At 39.2% G+C, this 20,017-nt stretch overlaps 1 protein-coding gene across 1 annotated transcript in view; it reads left to right on the top strand.

The window, feature by feature from the left end:
• galk2 (galactokinase 2) overlaps positions 1-20,017 on the top strand; it is a 116,499-nt gene that overhangs the window by 58,034 nt on the left and 38,448 nt on the right. The window contains exons 6-7 of the mRNA XM_060853265.1: positions 9,961-10,059; positions 16,366-16,518. Of these exons, the coding sequence (XP_060709248.1) occupies positions 9,961-10,059; positions 16,366-16,518 (252 nt within the window). The remainder of the gene's footprint in view (positions 1-9,960; positions 10,060-16,365; positions 16,519-20,017) is intronic.

Raw genomic sequence — 20,017 nt, 5'->3', positions numbered from 1 at the left:
TCCCTTTTGATGGCAGCTGCAACTCTTCCTTGTAAGAACTGCAGCTGTTATTGATTTCTGAATGCCCCACCCCATCTCTGTAAATATATTCCTGATTGAAACCTAATATAAGTTGCATTTGAACTGAACACAAAATGAAATTTAGTCAAAATAATTTGTAGGATTGGTCATTCCTGACTTTATTGGGCCAAGAATTGACTGGCAATGCATTGGTTTTGTAACCATAATAATGGGATCACAAAATGTACCCTATTTAGTATACTGCCTTTTTCTTTATCGTTTTGAAATACTGTCTTTCCGTAAGTTAAAAGGAAGATATCTGGTTCTGGAAATAAACCTAGGACTTGTGATTTTAGAGTCTGTAGTTTGAATCTGTTATCAAAGTTGTGAATTCAATATCTTAACCTTTACATTATTGTCAGATCCAGGAAATTGACAATTTTCTAAGCTTTTATTTCACACAATAATAATTTGTGGGAAAGCGATGGTCTAGTGATATTATTGCTGGACTGTTAATTCAGAGACCCAGCTAACGTTATGGGAACACGGGTTCGAATCCTGCCACAGCAGATGGTGGAATTTGAATTCAACAAATATCTGGAATTAAGCATGTAATGCTGACCACGTATCCATTTTCATCTGGTTCACTAATGCCCTTTTGGGAAGGAAACTGCCATCCTTACCTGGTCTGGCCGACATGTGACTTCTGACCCACAACAATGTGTTTGATTCTTAACTGCCCTCTGGGCAATTAGGGATGGGCAATAAAGGCTGACCTAGACAGTGATGCCCTCATCACGTGAATGAATAAAGAAAAAAAGTAAGTAAAGGTGTTCCAGTGCTTTTATTATAGCAATGTTAGCTGTGAAATGAAAAAAACAAGTCAGTGTTTTTAAAAATTTTTTTATTTACCCCATGCTAAAGGTATCAGCTCTTGGTAGACATGATGTAGTGACATGCTGAATTTCACCAAAGCCACCTGGGAAAGGAAGAAATACAAGTTGAGCAAAAAATGTGAACGTTTTAATTTGAACTGCCTAATTAATCTTTTTACCTTGGGTCACTTTTTCTTAACATTATTTAACTTTTTTATTCATTGTTTGAATGAAATCTAATTTGTTAGATCCTATTTCCACTCATGAAAAAAAATCTTAAAAATATTTACCCACCTTTTGTCCCTTCAAACATAGTGAAGTAGAGATAACATTTTTATTGGCTGACAACTCATTTTACTTGAATTCTTTCAGCGATTTGAGAGCTTATGTTTGAAGATCAAAATGGTAATATCTCACATGCAATCAAGTCAAAACAGGAAGAGGATTTGCAAAGGAGCAAGCTCATCAACAGGCCACAGAGCCTGACAGTGCAAGTGTAACTGTTCTTGTCTCTGAAACCAGAAATGTTTCTGGAACAGTTTTTTTTGTTATTTGTCCTCCTTTCTTACTGTTGTTCAGAGCTGAACTTGTAGGTGGGTAGTGTTCTCATGAGCTTTCTGCCCCTGTCCTCTTTGGTGGTAGAAGATGTGAGTTTGGAAGATGCCACTGAAGGAACAGATTATTGCACTGCACCTTGTAGATGATATATATGGCAACCAAGGTGCACCTGAAGAGCATTGGATGTATGGGATGGGCTCCATGAGTGACATGATCATCCTGGTAATTTTCTTCCATTCTCCCTCTAGTCATACTTGATGAGATACTCAATCCAGATAGTGTACAAGGTAGAAATGTTAACAGTGTGGTTATAATGTGATCCTCAAGTACATCAAATTGTACTATTGTCACACCAATACATTTGACATACCATTCTTAAAAATCATTGCTGATAATATCATAAATTGAATCTTGAGATTGCATTTGTATTTCATTCACAAATGGTATTTACTTTCATAAGTAATGCAAGTAAATCTGCCAAAGTCTTGGAGTGGAAAATAAGCCATGTTGTGAAATTGGTTTGTGATGATGCTGTTTCTTTAGCAAGGATATGTTCTTGTTTTTTTCAAAAGGGGTTGTAAAAGGCAGAGGTTCTAATTTGATTGGGATTAGGCCACTTTGATTATGGTTAACAGATACTACATAAGGCAACAATCAGGGAAAAGGGCTTTTTATTTAAAACACTTGTACAATGAAAGAGAAGTGGACAGTTTTTCCAGTTCAGAGATTTTTCTAATTTGGTTTACTTTTAGCAGTTAATTTTAGCTGGGGAGCTAGAGAAACAGCTGCAGTGGAAAGAGGGTCCATACTTTAGCAAATGATCCCTGGTTGATTCTCTCTCTCTGTCATTCTCTCTCTAACACCTGTCCTGTAAGAACCTGGGGTTGAATTTACCTTTTGTGCCAAAGGGTGTATTTTTGGGGATGCTGCAGGAAATTGGAACAGAGTCATTTAAGTTGCGATAGAGTCAGTTGAGTTTTCAGACAGCTTAAGTTATTCTATATTGTTTTCTCTTTTGTTCGTGTTTCATTCGGTAGTCTGTAAATAAATTCTGTTTTGTTTAAAACTCAGTGGTTTGACCAGCTGCATCACTCCTGGAATATTCACCTTACATATGCCTAACGCAATTAAAAAAGTTAATGTCTGGTTGACCTTCTTGAAATGTTTTGAGGGGGTCTGGCCTGGTTCATAACAGGTTCTACAAGTGTATGTAAAATGTATATCTTATTTTACTGTTCATAAGACTGTATTTCACTTGGAAGACAAGCATAATTAAATCTTTTGTGTATCTTAGTTAATTGCACAGCATTAGGTTCTAAAATGATGAGGTCTGATGTTATTAAGTAGTTGCTTTAAATCTAGTGCAGTAAAGTGAACCAAAATTAACTGCATTATAACTATATTCCACAGGTATTCAAGTTTGTGATATCTATGTTGTTACTGATCTTTTAATCTTTACTGCTCCTGATTATAATCTTAAAATCAGTAACGTTTATACTTTGTTCTAATAATATTGTTCTACATATAAAATTTTGTCAAACTATACCTGCAACATTTATCTCTAGCCTTTTTAACTGATTCTAATATATCTCATCAACATTACTCACATTTAGATTATATGTATGGAAGCAGAATCATAAGGATAAATGTAGGATAACACAATGGTAACAGTTAACTACAGTGTAACTAAATTCAAACAGTGGGTGGCCTTATTTTTTGGAAGTTATCTAAGGAATCTACTGCAGTAGGAGAGCAGTTTATCTCCATGTAGTCAGTGGTCATTCTAACTGGGGAAACAGACTTGGCTAGGGCACAAGACAAACTATACTTAAGCAAATTGGCATAATTAAAAACAACAGAGAAATATATGTTAAAATATTTAGTGAGAGTAGTAATAGTATTTTACGTGATTTTGACTAAAATTGGTCCTCTTGAACATTTTGCAAATAATTGCTGAGATTTTATGGTCACTGGCAAAACAATAATGTTTGTTGCTGACCACAAAGATCTAGTGACCTCTGCTGTGGATTTTCATTCTCCTTATATTAATTTGAATTTGGTGTTAAGTCAGAACATCTTGAATCAGTGATGTCAACAGACCAATTTCATTTTTAAGTATTGTCATAGATCCCCAACCAAGAAACAAATGCACTTCATTTTCAATTAAATTTTTATGTAGAACGAAATAAATGATTGGAAATTTCACAATGGATTAAGACAGAAGCTAAAACATCATAAATTTGTTTAAGTGGAAAATACCTTCGAGTAAAAAGTGAGGTCTGCAGATGCTGGAGATCAGAGCTGAAAATGTGTTGCTGGTTAAAGCACAGCAGGTCAGGCAGCATCCAAGGAACAGGAAATTCGATGTTTCGGGCCAGAGCCCTTCATCAGGAATGAAGAGAGTGTGCCAGGCAGGCTAAGATAAAAGGTACGGAGGAGGGACTTGGGGGAGGGGCGATGGAGATGTGATAGGTGGAAGGAGGTCAAGGTGAGGGTGATAGGCCGGGGTGGGGTGGGGGCGGAGAGGTCAGAAAGAAGATTGCAGGTTAGGAGGGCGGTGCTGAGTTCGAGGGAATCAACTGAGACAAGGTGGGGGGAGGGGAAATGAGGAAACTGGAGAAATCTGAGTTCATCCCTTGTGGTTGGAGGGTTCCCAGGCGGAAGATGAGGCGCTCTTCCTCCAACCGTCGTGTTGTTATGTTCTGGCGATGGAGGAGTCCAAGGACCTGCATGTCCTCAGTGGATTGGGAGGGAGAGTTAAAGTGTTGAGCCACGAGGTGGTTGGGTTTGTTGGTCCAGGCGTCCCAGAGGTGTTTCCTGAAGCGTTCCGCAAGTAGGCGGCCCGTCTCCCCAATATAGAGGAGGCCACATCGGGTGCAGTGGATGCAATAGATGATGTGTGTGGAGGTGCAGGTGAATTTGTGGCGGATATGGAAGGATCCCTTGGGGCCTCGGAGAGAAGTAAGGGAGGAGGTGTGGGCGCAAGTTTTGCATTTCCTGCGGTTGCAGGGGAAGGTGCCGGGAGTGGAGGTTGGGTTGGTGGGGGTTGTGGACCTGACGAGGGAGTCGCGAAGGGAGTGGTCTTTGCGGAACGCTGATAGGGGAAGGGAGGGGAGGGAAATATATCCCTGGTGGTGGGGTCCGTTTGGAGGTGGCGGAAATGACGGCGGATGATACGCTGTATACGGAGGTTGGTGGGGTGGTAGGTGAGAACCAGTGGGGTTCTGTCTTGGTAGCGGTTGGAGGGGCGGGGCTCAAGGGCGGAGGAGTGGGAAGTGGAGGAGATGCAGTGGAGGGCATCGTCGATCACGTCCGGGGGGAATCTGTGGTCCTTGAAAAAGGAGGCCATCTGGGCTGTACGGTATTGGAACTGGTCCTCCTGGGAACAGATGCGGCGGAGACGAAGGAATTGGGAATAGGGGATGGCGTTTTTACAGGGGACAGGGTGGGAGGAAGTGTAGTCTAGGTAGCTGTGGGAGTCAGTCGGTTTATAGTAGATGTCTGTGTTGAGTCGGTCACCCGAGATAGAAATGGAAAGGTCTAGGAAGGGGAGGGAGGAGTCTGAGACAATCCAGGTGAAATTGAGGTCAGGATGGAAGGTGTTAGTAAAGTTGATGAACTGTTCAACTTCCTCGTGGGAGCACGAGGCAGCCCCGATACAGTCATCGATGTAGCGGAGGAAAAGGTGGGGGGTGGTGCCAGTGTAGTTGCGGAAGATGGACTGTTCCACATATCCTACGAAGAGACAGGCATAGCTGGAAAATATGTTAATATTTATCAGAAATTTTACCATTCACAAATTTAAATGTTTTTTTTCAGAGGAATTTTTCATAAGTAGATATGAACCCAGTATTATTTATTCCATTAATATCCCAGTTACATCCCATTCAACAGTGCTCAATATTTCAAGGATGTTTATAGAAAGACTAACAGAATTAAAAGGGCATGTTTTCATCAACATAGCAAATCCTATTTGATTGCAGCCTGCATGGACTTCAACAGTACATCCTTTTGAAAAGCATGAAATCACTAACAGCAACATTTAGATTTCCAGGTTCAACTGCTTTTTTGCAGACTCCAGAACTTGCTATCAGTTTCAAAGGATTAATGAAGGTGAATACTGACGCATTCGTTTTTATTATTACTGCAAAGCCTGGTCCAGTAGAAGGAGTTTCTCTTGTTCCTGGAAGTAAATAGGTGAATACTTTCACCAGCCTTTCACCTGTGTTGCTAAGATACCACGGTTTGACTGTTGAAATTGATTTTTAAAAAATATTTCACAAAATTGTTAAAATCTAAATAATGTGCAGATAAAACCATGCAATTCATTCATTGTGGAAAATATTAGACATTCAAAGTTTGTGAGAAGATTTGTAGCTCGGGTGCTCGTTGTTGTGGTTCTGTTCACGAGCTGGGAATTTGTGTTGCAGACGTTTCGTCCCCTGTCTAGGTGACATCCTCAGTGCTTGGGAGCCTCCTATGAAGCGCTTCTGTGATCTTTCCTCCAGCATTTGTAGTGGTTTGAATCTGCCGCTTCTGGTTGTCAGTTCCAGTTGTCCGCTGCAGTGGTCGGTATATTGGGTCCAGATCGATGTGCTTATTGATTGAATCTGTGGATGAGAGCCATGCCTCCAGGAATTCCCTGGCTGGTCTCTGTGTACAAAATCCCATGCAAGGACTGCACAAAACATGACATAGGACAAACAGGAAGACAGCTAATGATCCGCATCCATGAACACCAACTAGCCACGAAATGACAGACCAGCTATCCTTAGTAGCCACACACGCAGATGACAAGCAACATGAATTCGACTGGGACAACACCACTATTATTGGACAAGCCAAACAGAGAACAGCCAGGGAATTCCTAGAGGCATGGCACTCATCCACAGATTCAATCAATAAGCACATCGACCTGGACTCAATATACCAACCACTGCTGCAGACAGCGGGAACTGACAACTGGAAGTGGCAGATTCAAACCACTACAAATGCTGGAGGAAAGATCACAGAAGCACTTCACAGGAGGCTCCCAAGCACTGAGGATGTCACCTAGACAGGGGACGAAATGTCTGCAACACAAATTCCCAGCTTGGCGAACAGAACCACAACAATATTAGTTATTGATTGATTAAACAAATATCACATTGTTGTGAAGGTCAGATTATGGTAATAATTCATAAATAACTCTAGAAAGTGGTTGTGACTGTAGATTTAATCATATGTATATAATAAAGTACAATTCTACAAGTTTAATAGCCATGGAAGTTACCGTAGAATTTAGTGTTTTCTGCAGAATTGACCACTTGTGGAACAAAGGATAAGAACATATCTGATAGTTTTAGCAAAACTATTTGTTAGATGAAACAGAAAATCTGATGCATTGCGATGTAACAATGTTCATTTGAATTTCCCCATAGTTCTAAATGGAGGTGATTGTGAGTGCCATTTCTTATCTGATATGATTGGGAAAGAACTTTGATAACAGATTTAAGATTGCTGCAGAAAATGGAGACCTCTAGCCAGCAATTCTAAAGAATGAAATTGGACAACAAGCTCAACAAAATTTTTGGACAAATACTTTTATAACATTTAGGTAGTTATATCTGTTTCATCCTATCACCTCTCTTTTTCAGCCATCGGCCATGGCTCAACTTTTAAATAGCATTAGAATTTGAATACTTCAAGATGTTTCTGCCCAAGGTGTTATAATCATGTTCTTCTTTTGAGCAGTTGCTGCTGCCAGTCTTTCTTTAGCATTAATCCATAGTGTTATTAATTGATTGTGTTGAAGAATAAGTCACTGGTAATTCTCAGCAGAAGAGGCTCCTGTAACAAGATGTGTTTATTGCATCGCATTAATTACTTAAAGATTAACTTGTACTGATGGTGACATGAAGAGTAGAAACTATGATCGTCTTCATCTGCAACTGCTCAGAACTATCTGAACTGCCTCCAAATGCCCGATGCTGCACCCAGTAGTTGTATTATATATCAGAATGGGCGGCGCTTCAGTTTTACTCATAACTGATCCATTTCTGTACTCATCACACCTTACTTTCTAAAGTATAGTCTAGTTTAAGTTTTGTAGCTCTGGTATCTTCTGCATCTTTTCATATGCTTTAGTCTCCTTGCTGCATTCTACTTGAATTGTACCCAGTATTCAAAAGAGGAATGAGCTAATTCACAGTGTAGACTCAGTAACACATCCATGATTTAGGTTCGATGTCACGTGTTGTGTGCAACCCAATATTCTATTTGCTTTACTTGGGCTACTTCTTATTGTAGTTGATTTTAATGATCTATCTATCAATTGTTTTCTTGTAGTCTCAGGCTATTTTGTTTATAGTTTCAATATTTACTGTCCTTTTGTCTTGGCACTTTGCCGTTTGCAGCACAACATTTACTTTGTTATTTCTCTACCTACATTTTGAAAACATCTGGTTTTCGTACTCTTCTTTGTTTGTGACACACAAGACAAGAATATGAAGGAATACTTCTTAGTTGCCTGAATGAGTGCAATTCCCAACGCAACTCAAGTACCTTGAACCTATCCAGGACAAAGCACCACATCCACAGACATTCATTTCCACCATCACCAATGCAAAAGTTCACCAATGCTCCTTAAACAGCACCTTCAAAGCCTTATCCACTCCCGTCTAGAAGGATAAAGGCAGCAGATACAAAAGTAAACCACCACCTGCAAGTACCCCTTCACGGCACACACTGTTCTTACATGGAAACAAATCGCTGTATTTTCAGTGTCATTGGTCAAATTCCTGGAGCTCCCACCAGGACAGCATTATGATGGGTGTACCTATACCAAATGTGCTGCAGAGGCTTATAAAGGCAGCTTATTACCCTTCTTCTTAAGGGGCACCTAGGACCGTGCATTAAATGTTGGTCCAACCATTGGTGCCTACATCCCCTGAATGAATAACAAAGGACCTTGTCTTCAACCTCACCAATTTTGGCAGATTTTTCTCTGTTCTCATTTCCATGCTATGCAAGCTTCCATTTGTAACAGACCCTGAGGATTTTCAGTCTTCTCTGAAATTAACATATTTATAGTTTGGTTTTAAAACTTGTTTTTTTTTCAGCTGAGTGGATGTAGATTGTGTCACTATTGGAACATGAAAATGACTGTTCCACTTTGTACATCTGCTTTCTGTACCAAATGCTTCCACCCCATTACAGATAACATACCCACTAACTCTGATGTTTTCATGTTTTCCGACTCAAGACTATGGATCTCAATTGATCAAGGAGAGGATTGGGACTGTCCCAACATATTTCATGCAAGATTCTGCACGTTGCAGTGTTTCATTAATTCCCCTAATACAACCTCATGATGTTGACTTACAATTAATTTGTTAAAATCAGCTCTGAAAATTATTCAATGTTTGAGAAAAACAGATGCAGACCTTGGGGATTGTCACTGAGGTGGGAAATATATGCAATCAGTAGGTTTTTTCTGTATTTTTTTTCATGCAACATGAGCATCATTGGCAAGACATTTGTTTCCCATTCCTAATTGCCTTTGCGAAGATGGTGTTGTGCAACCTTCTGCAGCTATCGTCCATCTGGTGCATCCATTCTGTTACGACACAGGGTAAACCCCTCTGCTAATTTAAACCAGCAACATAGAAAAGATGAACCTGTGCTGTAATCTGTTAAAATTCGCGAGGCAAAGAGCTATCCCCAAGATCACTATTTAAAGTAAAAATTAACAACTTTATTCTTTAAGTCCAACAGAGAATATTAAACTCAACATGAATTTACAACTCCTTTCTCTTAAACCTATCTTTTACCTCCCACTCTACAACGCTAGTCCGATTAAACAAATCCCGATTAAGATTTACAAAAAAAACCTGTTTCAGTCAGCTTTGCCAAGTTTCCTCAGTAGATTTTCCTCTGTAGCTTCTTTCCAGGTGAGTTTTGATGTTCTGCTGTGCAAACTCTTTCCCCAGACAGGGACCTCTGAGCGAGCTCTTGACCTAGCAGTTTCTGTGGCAGTTCTTCCTCTAGCTGTTCAAAATGTCCATTTCTTTACTGCTGAACATCGGATTGTTTCATTGATTTTAATATTATCAAAATACTAAATTCAAATGTGATTGGATTTTGGTATCTTGAAGCATAATTTAAAGTGATTGGCTGAATTTGAATTTATTTTTGTCTCATGGCAATCATGATTGCTATTTATATCAACCATGTGTTACATTGTTACCTTGTTCAGAACACCTTGTGCTGTGTCAGGCAGTTTTGCTAGCTTTTCAACTCTCTTAAAGGTATAGTACCTCTACGCCTTCATAACAATTCATGGTGCCATTTGGAAAGAATATTCAGGGTTTTGGCCTAAGGGTAATGAAAGAATTTGTGACAAGATCCAGGCCATTATGGTGTGTAACTTGGAAGGAAGTGTGCGGGTGGTGATAAATTTTCTTTAACTAAACAAAGTGATTTTTTTGGTATGAATTCAGTTTGATATGTAGACCACATTTAACACTTCTTCTCAACTTATTTCTAGGTGGAAATTGCAGAGATCTGTGCAAAGTGTGAGCGATACATTGGCACTGAAGGTGGGGGTATGGACCAGTCGATTTCATTCCTGGCAGAGAAAGGAACGGTGTGTGATGTGTAAATTTCAAATCTTTGCAAAAGTCATCACTTCTATGAAGTGGCTACTATGATGTGTATCCAATACTTAACTCATTCCACACATTACTTTTCAAATTAAAGGAAACTAAGCATATATTTTAAATGGAAAAATTCAATCGTTTCACACTTTTTCTGAGTGCATTGAACTGCGCCATTCAAGTGGCGAAAATTAAGTAATCAAAGAGATTTATGCATTGGATACATTGGTTGTAATTTTCCAAAACTCCTTGGATTCTGGATAAGTACCAGAGATTTGGAAAACTGCAGAAAAGGGGGGAGGGAGGCAAAAATCAGCTAACTGTAAGCTAATTAACCTGATATCTATTGTTGGAAAAGTATTGGAATTAATTATTAAGGAAGTACTGGATGAACATTTGGAAAATCATAATCTAATCAAACAGAGTCAGCATGACTTAATGACAGGGAAGTCATGCCTGACTTATTTATGAGAGTTTTTTTGAAGAATCTCAACCAGAGTGGACAGAGGGGAACCAGTTGATGTGTTATTTTTGGACTTTTGGAAGGCATTCTACAACATACCTCACAATGGGTTAAGTCATAAGGAGGTAGCATATTTTTGTTGCTTCAGTACTCTCCCAGCTTCAAAGTGAAACTAACCTGTTCCAGCAAACAGATTTCCAGGCAAACTGAAACCAGAAAGCCTTCATAAGTTCCACCCATCTCATTTACAATGCAGTTTTCTGACTGTCCTTAATCTGACTTCTAGTGTTTACTGAATGCTTTTAAGCTAACTTTGCTCTGATTGTCTGAGCAGACATGACTGCAAGTTTTGAAGACACCACATAAAGAGCTAAGAAAGCCATCTACTATCTTTATAGCTCCACTTCTTTTTTGATTCTATTAATCAAACTAGATAACCCTCTGAATTGACATTTGTTTTAGGTGATCTGGGCATCACTAAAGCTCAGCATTTTAGCTACCTTACCGTCCTAGTTGTTAAAAGTCACACAACACCAGGTTATAGTCCAACAGGTTTAATTGGAAGCACACTAGCTTTCGGAGCGACGCTCCTTCATCACAACCACCTGATGAAGGAACGACGCTCCGAAAGCTAGTGTGCTTCCAATTAAACCTGTTGGACTATAACCCGGTGTTGTGTGATTTTTAACTTTTTACATCCCAGTCCAACACCAGCATCTCCAAATCATTCCTAATTGTTAGTTTCTTAAAGCAACATAACCTAACCTTTTAAATGAAGGTGCTTTATTTATTATTATTCAATTTTCTATGGTTAGACTTTAATTCCTGAAACAAAAATGATGTACCAAAGCACATGAACCATGAACTAGACATTTGCAAGAAAAGCATCTTAAAAGTCTCCAGGAAATGAAAGGAGAAATAAGCTATGCTTATATTGGAATCTTGGAAATGAGCAATGAAGTATGTTTTCACTACATGAAACTGGCAAGTTGAAGACCAATAGCTGTAGCAGGCAAATGTCTTGAAGTATTATGTGGCAAGTGATCGATGACCGGTCAGAATTCCAAAGTACTTTGCTCATTTTAAATTTTTAATTCCAAAATATGTACTACTAAAAAGAAGGATGGCTACGGAAAAATTGTGGCTTTAAATTCAGTGACTGTATGACAAAGGCTTGTCTGAAACCCATGGAATGTTGCACATGTAAATTGTCAGGGAAACTTCAAACAGGGAGACTTAAGAAGCAACGAAACTGGTTGACTGCCTCTCACTCTTCTCAGCAGAGAGTCACCTCTTGCAGAAAAATCTATTACTCTCCAAGAAATTTCAAAAAAAGGGTTAAGAAGCTAGTTTTGAGTATTCTGGAGTGGGCTGGTGGGACTGATTTCTTTTTTATGTACTTTCCTGGTTTTGAGCATTAACTTGCTGTGAAATTTACAGTCAAAGAATTATTCCTGTGTTGTATGTAAAGGAAGACCCTCTGTTACTCTTGAGTACAAACCAGTTACAAGGAGGAATCAGGATGCAGGATCTTCAATTAGCCTACAAAAACAAGCTTCATGAAACTGACTGTTCAACTACCAACGTCAATGCAGACAGTACCTCCATTGCAATAGCAGCAAATTCTTGCTTGTTACAAGTAATTCAGCAATTGATCTGTATATTTATTTTCTTAACTTGTATCTTTGAACTCTCCACTTATTTCAAATCTGTGTGTTGCGTTACTATTGCCTTTCACGTTTCTTAATTAATAAACCCACTTTCTGATGATTCAAGAAAGTCTGGTTAAATTGGCCTGTTTTAAAAATAAGTTCATTTTGGTCAGGGGGAAAGGTATTCACAAGGGACGGGATGCTTTATAAACTAACCTTGTTGCATTCAACCAAGGTGTGTGGGTGAATAAACAAGGGGAGCACATTCATCCCTCTTTTTCAGGGAACTTAGCAGTTTGGGTTATTTCATCTGGAACCATAATAACACAATCTAAATAACTTACCTGAAGTACAAAATGTTATGGAGAGTAATGGACAATGTTCTATTATTCTGCTGGATTTCTTTGAGAAGTTAATGAAAGCTCAAGAATTGGAATTCATGCTTTAGAGCTATATAGTGGAAACCATTTACAGAGATTTACAGGATACTTTTGATAAAGTTCGATATATGGGAAGACTTTCAAAGAAGGCTAGAGGTAATAATTGTTTATCCAGTTATATTGAGACATAGCTTTTACAGTATGAAACATAGGTGGCAATGAAGAACAATGATAGTTAAATTTGTGCAGGTATCAATTTTATCCTTTTTAAAATTTGATTATGGAAAATGGGTGTTGTTGGGCTATTGCTATCCCTACTTACTGTGAAGGTGTTGGAGAGCTGCCTAAACCACTGCAGTTCTTGGGTGTAGGGGCACTCGTAGTGCTGTTAGAAAGGGCATTCCAGGATTTTGACTCAGTAACAGAGATATAGTTCCAAGTCAAAATGGTGTATACTTGAGAGTGAAACTTGCAGATTGTGGTGACCTATACATTTGGCTTAATGCTTTCTACTTGTCACTGATAATATTTCTACCTGACGTGAGAATGAGTATTTGAAATATTAGAATACTTGGTTACGGTACTATGTGTGTATTCCAAGAAGACAACACAGGAATTTCATACTCAGTTGCCTTTTATATTTCACAGACCCATTTCCTTTAATTGCAAAGCAAAGACCAAAGTAACCAAATACTCAGAAAGACATGCTATTCTGAATGGATAGTGAGTGACATTTATTGACAGTGCTCTGTTAGTGTTGAACAGAAGTAGATGTACAGAGTTTTACTTGTGAGGGATGTCTTCTGAAAGACAGGGGCATCACGTGGTTCACAGCGCCAGGGAACCAGTTTCAGTTCTAGCTTTGGGCGACTGTCTGTGTGAAGTTTGTACATTCTCCCAGTGTCTGCGTGGGTTTCCTCTCACAGCCCAAAGATGTGCTGGTTAGGTGGATTGGCCATGCTAAATTACCCCATGGTGTCCACGCTTGGTGGGTTAGCCATGGGAAATGCAGGGTTACAAGGAAAAGGTAGGGGATTGGGTCTGGGTGGCCTGATAATCAGAGGGTTAGTATGGACTTGATGGACCAAATGATGCTTCCATACTGTAGGGATTCTATGAAAAAGAATTCTATATATGTAGAGCCAGCTTGAATAAATAGGATAATATCCATAGTAGGATAGTTTGAACTAATGTTTGATCCATTTACAAGAACTTCATACTAACACCTTGTTGAGCAAAATGTAATTTTAAAACTATTTTTAATAATTTCATATATTTGTATAAAATTGCATTTGATCACTTTTATTTGTTAATTCGTCTTTTGTAGTGTGCAGTAGTTGTAAATGGAAGGTCATCCTTTCTGAACAGACTTTATGCTTAAATACAGTATTATGTTGAGATGAACTGCAGAATTGTATTTTTAATCATAATTTCAGTATTAATAGTGACTGAGCAATATATAATTTCACACTCAGTAGGTGTACAATAAGGATATTCTCGTAGGAATGCTGCTGCTGACAAGTTATTATCTACGAGTCTTGGCAAGTCTTGCTGCACTTGGCAACAACACTGTCTGAGGCCCTAGCAAATATGAAAGTGTTTCTCTTTTATGGTTTTAGTTGAGATTCAGGCAGTACATGATCGTCAAACATACAACTGAAATGACATGGAGTGGAATGTTGGGTCAAGTGTAAATGTTACACTTTTCATTGCAGGTACTCATAATAGATCTGACTGTTTTCTGATGTTTTTACTTAATTCAGAAGAATAGGGACAGATGGAAAAGGTAACATACTTTTCTCAGTTCTGCACAAAGTCTTACAATCAGGCTTCAGTTTTGAGAACTGTAGCTCTATAAACTGAACCCTTAAAAAAGACCTCCCATCCACCCCAATTTCAGGCTGCTGGTGTGAGTTGGACTAGATTGGAAGTCTGACCAGGTGACCCAGGAACAGCTGAGGATCTGCCAGTACCTGAGGCAGACTGGAGGAAGGCCTGTCTTGGGGCTCAAGCACTTTGTTCAAAAATTAAAATAAAAGAGTAAAATATACAAATTCCTTCACCCCCTCACCCTTCCCATCCCAATCATTCCATTCACCCTCTGGTCCCATCCATGCCAATCAGTGTCATTTAAAGTCCTCTTCCCACCCCCATGGCCTCTTATACTCTGATGCCAATTTAGTGCCTACTTCCACCCACCATGCCTTTCAACCTGTGTACACAAATACCCATGCAAACAGGAGAAAAGAAATAAAAGTCAATTTCTTACAGTTTTATAGTGCAGAATACACTTTATTGCACAGTCATTCATTCATAAAAACAACTTATGACAGGTGTTGACAATTCTTGAAAGGTCAGTGCTGAATGAAACATTTTACAGCTCTCAGTAAGTTGGACAGTTCCAACAAGTTTAAGCCATTTTACGTCAGTCTTTATCATGGCTTCCAATCCCAAAGAGCACCTTATTCCCCTTCCACTCTGAAATCATACCTGACCTCCTCCAAGGTTTCCTGGGGCCATACTCACGTGAATACCTCACCTCCCCAAAGGGGTTCCCAGGCTATCAAAAAGAAATAACCTGAGAACAGACCTTCTCCACATACTGGGCTCCAGACTTCAGGGGCTTTAATATCTGACTCGAATGGAGGTACCCGCTTTGAAATGCTCATGCATGACCTTTGGACCACCCACAATCCCACCTCCAAGACAATGGAGAATGCTGGGTACAGGGGTGGGATTTAGGATTTCTCGTGATTTCTGCCATTTTCACTGCAGTGGAGAAGCTCTCCGTGGTGAAAATCAGCTCCAAAATGTTCTTCCTGTCAACTGTTTAATTTGCTGTTTTATTTTCCATAGGCCAAGTTGATTGAATTCGACCCACTTCGTGCCACCAGTGAAAAATTTCGAAAAGGAGCTGTGTTTGTGATTGCGAATAGTTTCATAGAAATGAATAAGGCTGCAATAGCTGACTTATGCTGTGATGGTGATTCCATCCTATGTCTAACTCAAGTATTAATTCTTTTTGCTAAAGCCCATTGTGTGTCTGGGAGGCTGTTTGACTGAAGAGGACATTACTGCTGAGCCCCATCCTACTTTCACCACACATCCATATGCATATAGTTTCCAGGAATCGCAACTAGAAAACAAAGAGTGGTGACGCTGCTGTGGCTAATGGGTGCTGAGGCCACTTGTATTTAAATAGATATATAAAGAAACCACAACAGAAAAACTATGAGCAATGATTTGTACTTTTGATAAATCCCTTACTTCTTTCCCTTCTGCCACCTATATCTAACCTGGATATAAAATGTTAATTTGTTCCCAGTTTTAGTCACTGGCATTTCACTACTTCACTGTAGTCTGTGAAGAAAAGGAAGTTTCTCCTGCTCTTAAATCACTTGTGTTTAAACTTCTATCTCTGCATCCATATTAGAGACTGTCCCTCAATGGAAGTGATCTCTTTCGATCTTCTCTATCACACCCTTTCATAATTTTAAACATCTTTATGGAATCACCCTATCATTTTGAAGTTTGTTTTTGCATGTAAGCAACCTAACTATCTTTTGCTACCACCCAAATGAGAAATGCCCCTAGTGAAAATTCAGTTAGTTACTTTGCACTCAAGTTGCCAACTGAGTAAATGGGGTCAAAGCAACCATTAATAAACAAGATTACTACATTAGAGATATGAGTAATATTGTGAACTCCATAATTTTGGATTCTAATGCTGGTTGCCCTGAATCCATTTGTCAGACAATGCAACAGATTCATCTGTATAATTTGTCGTTTTATTTTCCATAGGCCAAGTTGATTGAATTCAACCCACTTCGTGCCACCAATGTAAAACTTCCAAAAGAAGCTGTGTTTGTGATCGCGAACAGTTGCATAGAAATGAATAAAGCTGCAACAGCTCACTACAATATCAGAGTTGTGGAATGTCGACTTGCAACAAAAGTAAGTTTGTTTTCCTTATTGCTGACGTTCGGTAACCGTGGTGCATAGATTTAAAGAAAGTGGCAGAAGATTTGGAGGAGATGCAAGGAAAATACATGCTCACCTAGAGTGGTGGGGGAATCTTGACTCACTGCCAGTAAAGGTGGTAGAGGCACAAACCCTCGTAACATTTAAGACGTATTTAGATGTGCACTTGTAGTACCAAGGCACAAAAGGCTATGGTCCAGGTGCTGGGAAATGGGATTAGAATTGTTGAGTTTGATCAGTACAAACGCGAGGGCAGCAAGACCCTTTTCAGTGCTGTGGATCTCTATGACACTATATACAACAGAGCATGATGCATGGTTGCTGGGTTGTGTAGTATGTGACAGTTATCTATCAAAACTCTTTAATGTAAAGATAACATTGTACCTGTAGGAACAGCAATCAAAAAGGAATCCGTTTGTTGCAATTTTGCTTGTAAATTAAATTTAGAATAATAAGCATTAAGTTACAAAATCAAAGAAAAAACAAAATCATAAGATTAAATCACAAATCATCCACTCCACTTCTTTGGTGTTATACTGAAGGAATGTTAGTTTATCACTTACGTGTGATATTAAAATGCTATATTTTCCAGTGGACTTTAAACACTATGGAAACAGGAAACTGTCCAAATGTCTTGATCAACATTCCCAGTGAAACCATTGTCACCAGAAAAGAAAGCTAGACGAGCTGATCACTTAACTTATTCTTCTCACGGAATTTGTGGGCAGTTATTTGCTGAAGTAGCAGTGACTTGGTGTATAATTTAGATGTGGAAAGACAAATGCTTATAAATCTTTTAAACATACCAAAAATGTACACCCATTCACTATCACTAAAATAATTCTCTGCTCAAGTTATGGGTATTTGCATAGTAAAGGTTAATTCCTCAAGAGAAGAGTTTGGGAGAAATAATTCCAGAACTCCCTGGTGACAAAGGAGATAGAGATAAAAAGTGTGCCTTTGAAAGGAGTTGGATAGTAAATCAGTTGGTTTCTTTATGTGATGATGGTTGTGGTTGATAGAGGTCAGTCATCTCAGCTGCAGGACATTTCTACAGGATTTCATCTAGATAATGTCAAGGCCCAACCATCTTCAGCTGCTTCATCAATTACCTTCATCATAAGGTCAGATGTGGGATGTTTACCAATGATTGTATAGTGTTCAGCACCATTCAAGACTCAACTACCAAAGCAGTCCAAATTCAAATGCAGCAAGATCTGGACAATATCAACACTTGGGTCAACATGTGGCAAGTAACATTTATGCCACACAAATGTCAGACAGTTACTGTGTCTAATAAGAGACCATCTAACCACTGTCCCTTGAAAGAAAAATGGCGTTACCGTCACTGAATCTCTCATTGTCAATGCCCTAGGCATTACCATTGACCAACTCAGTTGAACTCGCCATAAAAGCAGGTCAGAGGCTAAGAATACTGTGGCGAGTAACTCATTCCCTGACTCTCTAAACTCTGTCCACCATTACAAGGCAAAAGTCAGCATACTACCCACTTATCTGGATTAGTGCAGCTCCATCAATACTCAAGAACGTGACACCATCCAGGACTTGATTGATTGGCAGCATATCCACAAGCATCCACTCCCTCCATCACCAATAGTGCAGCAGAGCAACAGCAGTATGTACTATCTACAAGGTGCACTGTATAAATTCACCAATGATGTTCAGACAGCCCCTTCCAAACCCACAACTACTTCCATCTACAGAAGAACCTTGTATTTTCGAACGAGGCGGGTGGGGAGTATTTTGTTTGGATAATCGATCGTTTGGATAATTGATCTGATCGTAAACAAGTGGTAATTTGTGAGTGCCAGTTATCCGAACATTTCTTGGTTATCCGGCAATAATTGCCATAATGCTGTTTAACTGATAACTGAATGCTGAGTTGCCTAATGCTGTTTTTACAGGACCTTGAGATGTTGTTCAGATAATCCGAAATTCAGATAATTGATGTTCAGATAATCGAGGTTGTACTGTAGAAGGACAAGGGCAGCTAATGTATGGGAACACCATCATTTGCAAATTCCCCTCCAAGTCACTTACTATCCTAACTTGGAAATATGTTGCCATTCCTTCACTGTCACTGGGTCAAAATCCTGGAATTCCCTCCCTAAGGGTATTGTGGGTCGATCCGCAGCACTTGAACTGCAGCAATTCAAAAACGCAGCTCAACACCACCTTCTCAATGGCACCTAGGGATGTGCAATAAAGGCTAGCCAACCATGCCCACGTCCCAGGAGAGAATTTTTAAAAAAATCAAGCAGAATGCAGAAGGTTTAGAAGGAAAGTGAAAAAGTGCATACAAGAAGCAAAGAGGGATTGTGAAAAAAAAACTGGAAGCTAGCATAAACAGGAATTCCAAAATCTGATTTAAGCATTCAATAGTAAGACAAAAGGAAGAATAGGATCGATTAAGGACCAAAAAGGGGATTTACACTTGATTCAAGAATCAAGGTTGAGGTGTTAAATAAATACTTTCCATCTATTTTTACAAAGGAATTGAATGCTGCCCAGTATATGGTCACAGAGGAGGAAACTCCATCACTGGAAGGCTTAAAAATTGATAAGGAAGAAGTATGGGATAAGTTGTTAGTATTTAAAGTTGATGAGATACCAGGATCAGAGGAGATATGTGCAAAGACATTTGGGAAGTAAGAGTCGAAATTGCAGAGGCATTAGCCATAATCTTTCAATTGTTCCTGGGTGAGGGATATAGTGCGCAAGGACTGGAGAACTCAGATATTATGTCCCTGTTCAATAAGAGTTGTGAAGATCAGCCCAGCAATTACAGATCAGTCAGTTTAACACTGATGGTGAGGAAACCATTAGAAACAATTATTTGGGATACGTCATATGGAAAGATGTAGATTGATTTAGAAGATTTCTTAAGAGAAAATTACATCTAACCAACTTAATGGAGTTTGTTGAAGAAGTAACAGGTAGGGTTGATAAGGGAGAGTCTATTGGTGTGTTGATGGATTTCGAGAAGGTGTTCTACACTGCCATACAGCAGACTTGTGAGGAAAGTTGTAGGTCAGGGAATAAAATGAACAGTAACAACGTGGTACAAAATTGGCTGAGGGTTAGGAAAGAGAGTAATGGTTAATTTTTTGGGCTGCAAGGTTTGTAGTGAAGGATTTCAGGGGTTGTTATTGGGACCCTTGCTTTTCCTAATACACATACATATATATGTTAACTAAATCTTGGGCCGGGGGCAATTTCGATGTTTGCAGACAAACCAAACCTTGGGAAAATTATAAACTGTGGAGAACAGTGTAGAGCTTCTAAAGGACATTGGCATATTGGTAGTTTGAGAAGATAGTGGCAGCTGCAGTTCAGTGCAGGGCAATGTGAGATGATACACTTGATACAAAGAACATAAGAACATGGGGAGATAGCATGAAGTAAAGGCTAATATTGTAAAAGATGTGCAGAATCATTGGGACCTGGGAGT

The sequence above is a fragment of the Hemiscyllium ocellatum genome, chromosome 39, assembly GCF_020745735.1.
Source record: "Hemiscyllium ocellatum isolate sHemOce1 chromosome 39, sHemOce1.pat.X.cur, whole genome shotgun sequence".
NCBI lineage: Eukaryota > Metazoa > Chordata > Chondrichthyes > Orectolobiformes > Hemiscylliidae > Hemiscyllium > Hemiscyllium ocellatum.
Note: the sequence above shows the minus strand (reverse complement) of the source record. Positions and strands in the feature narration are given on the sequence as shown.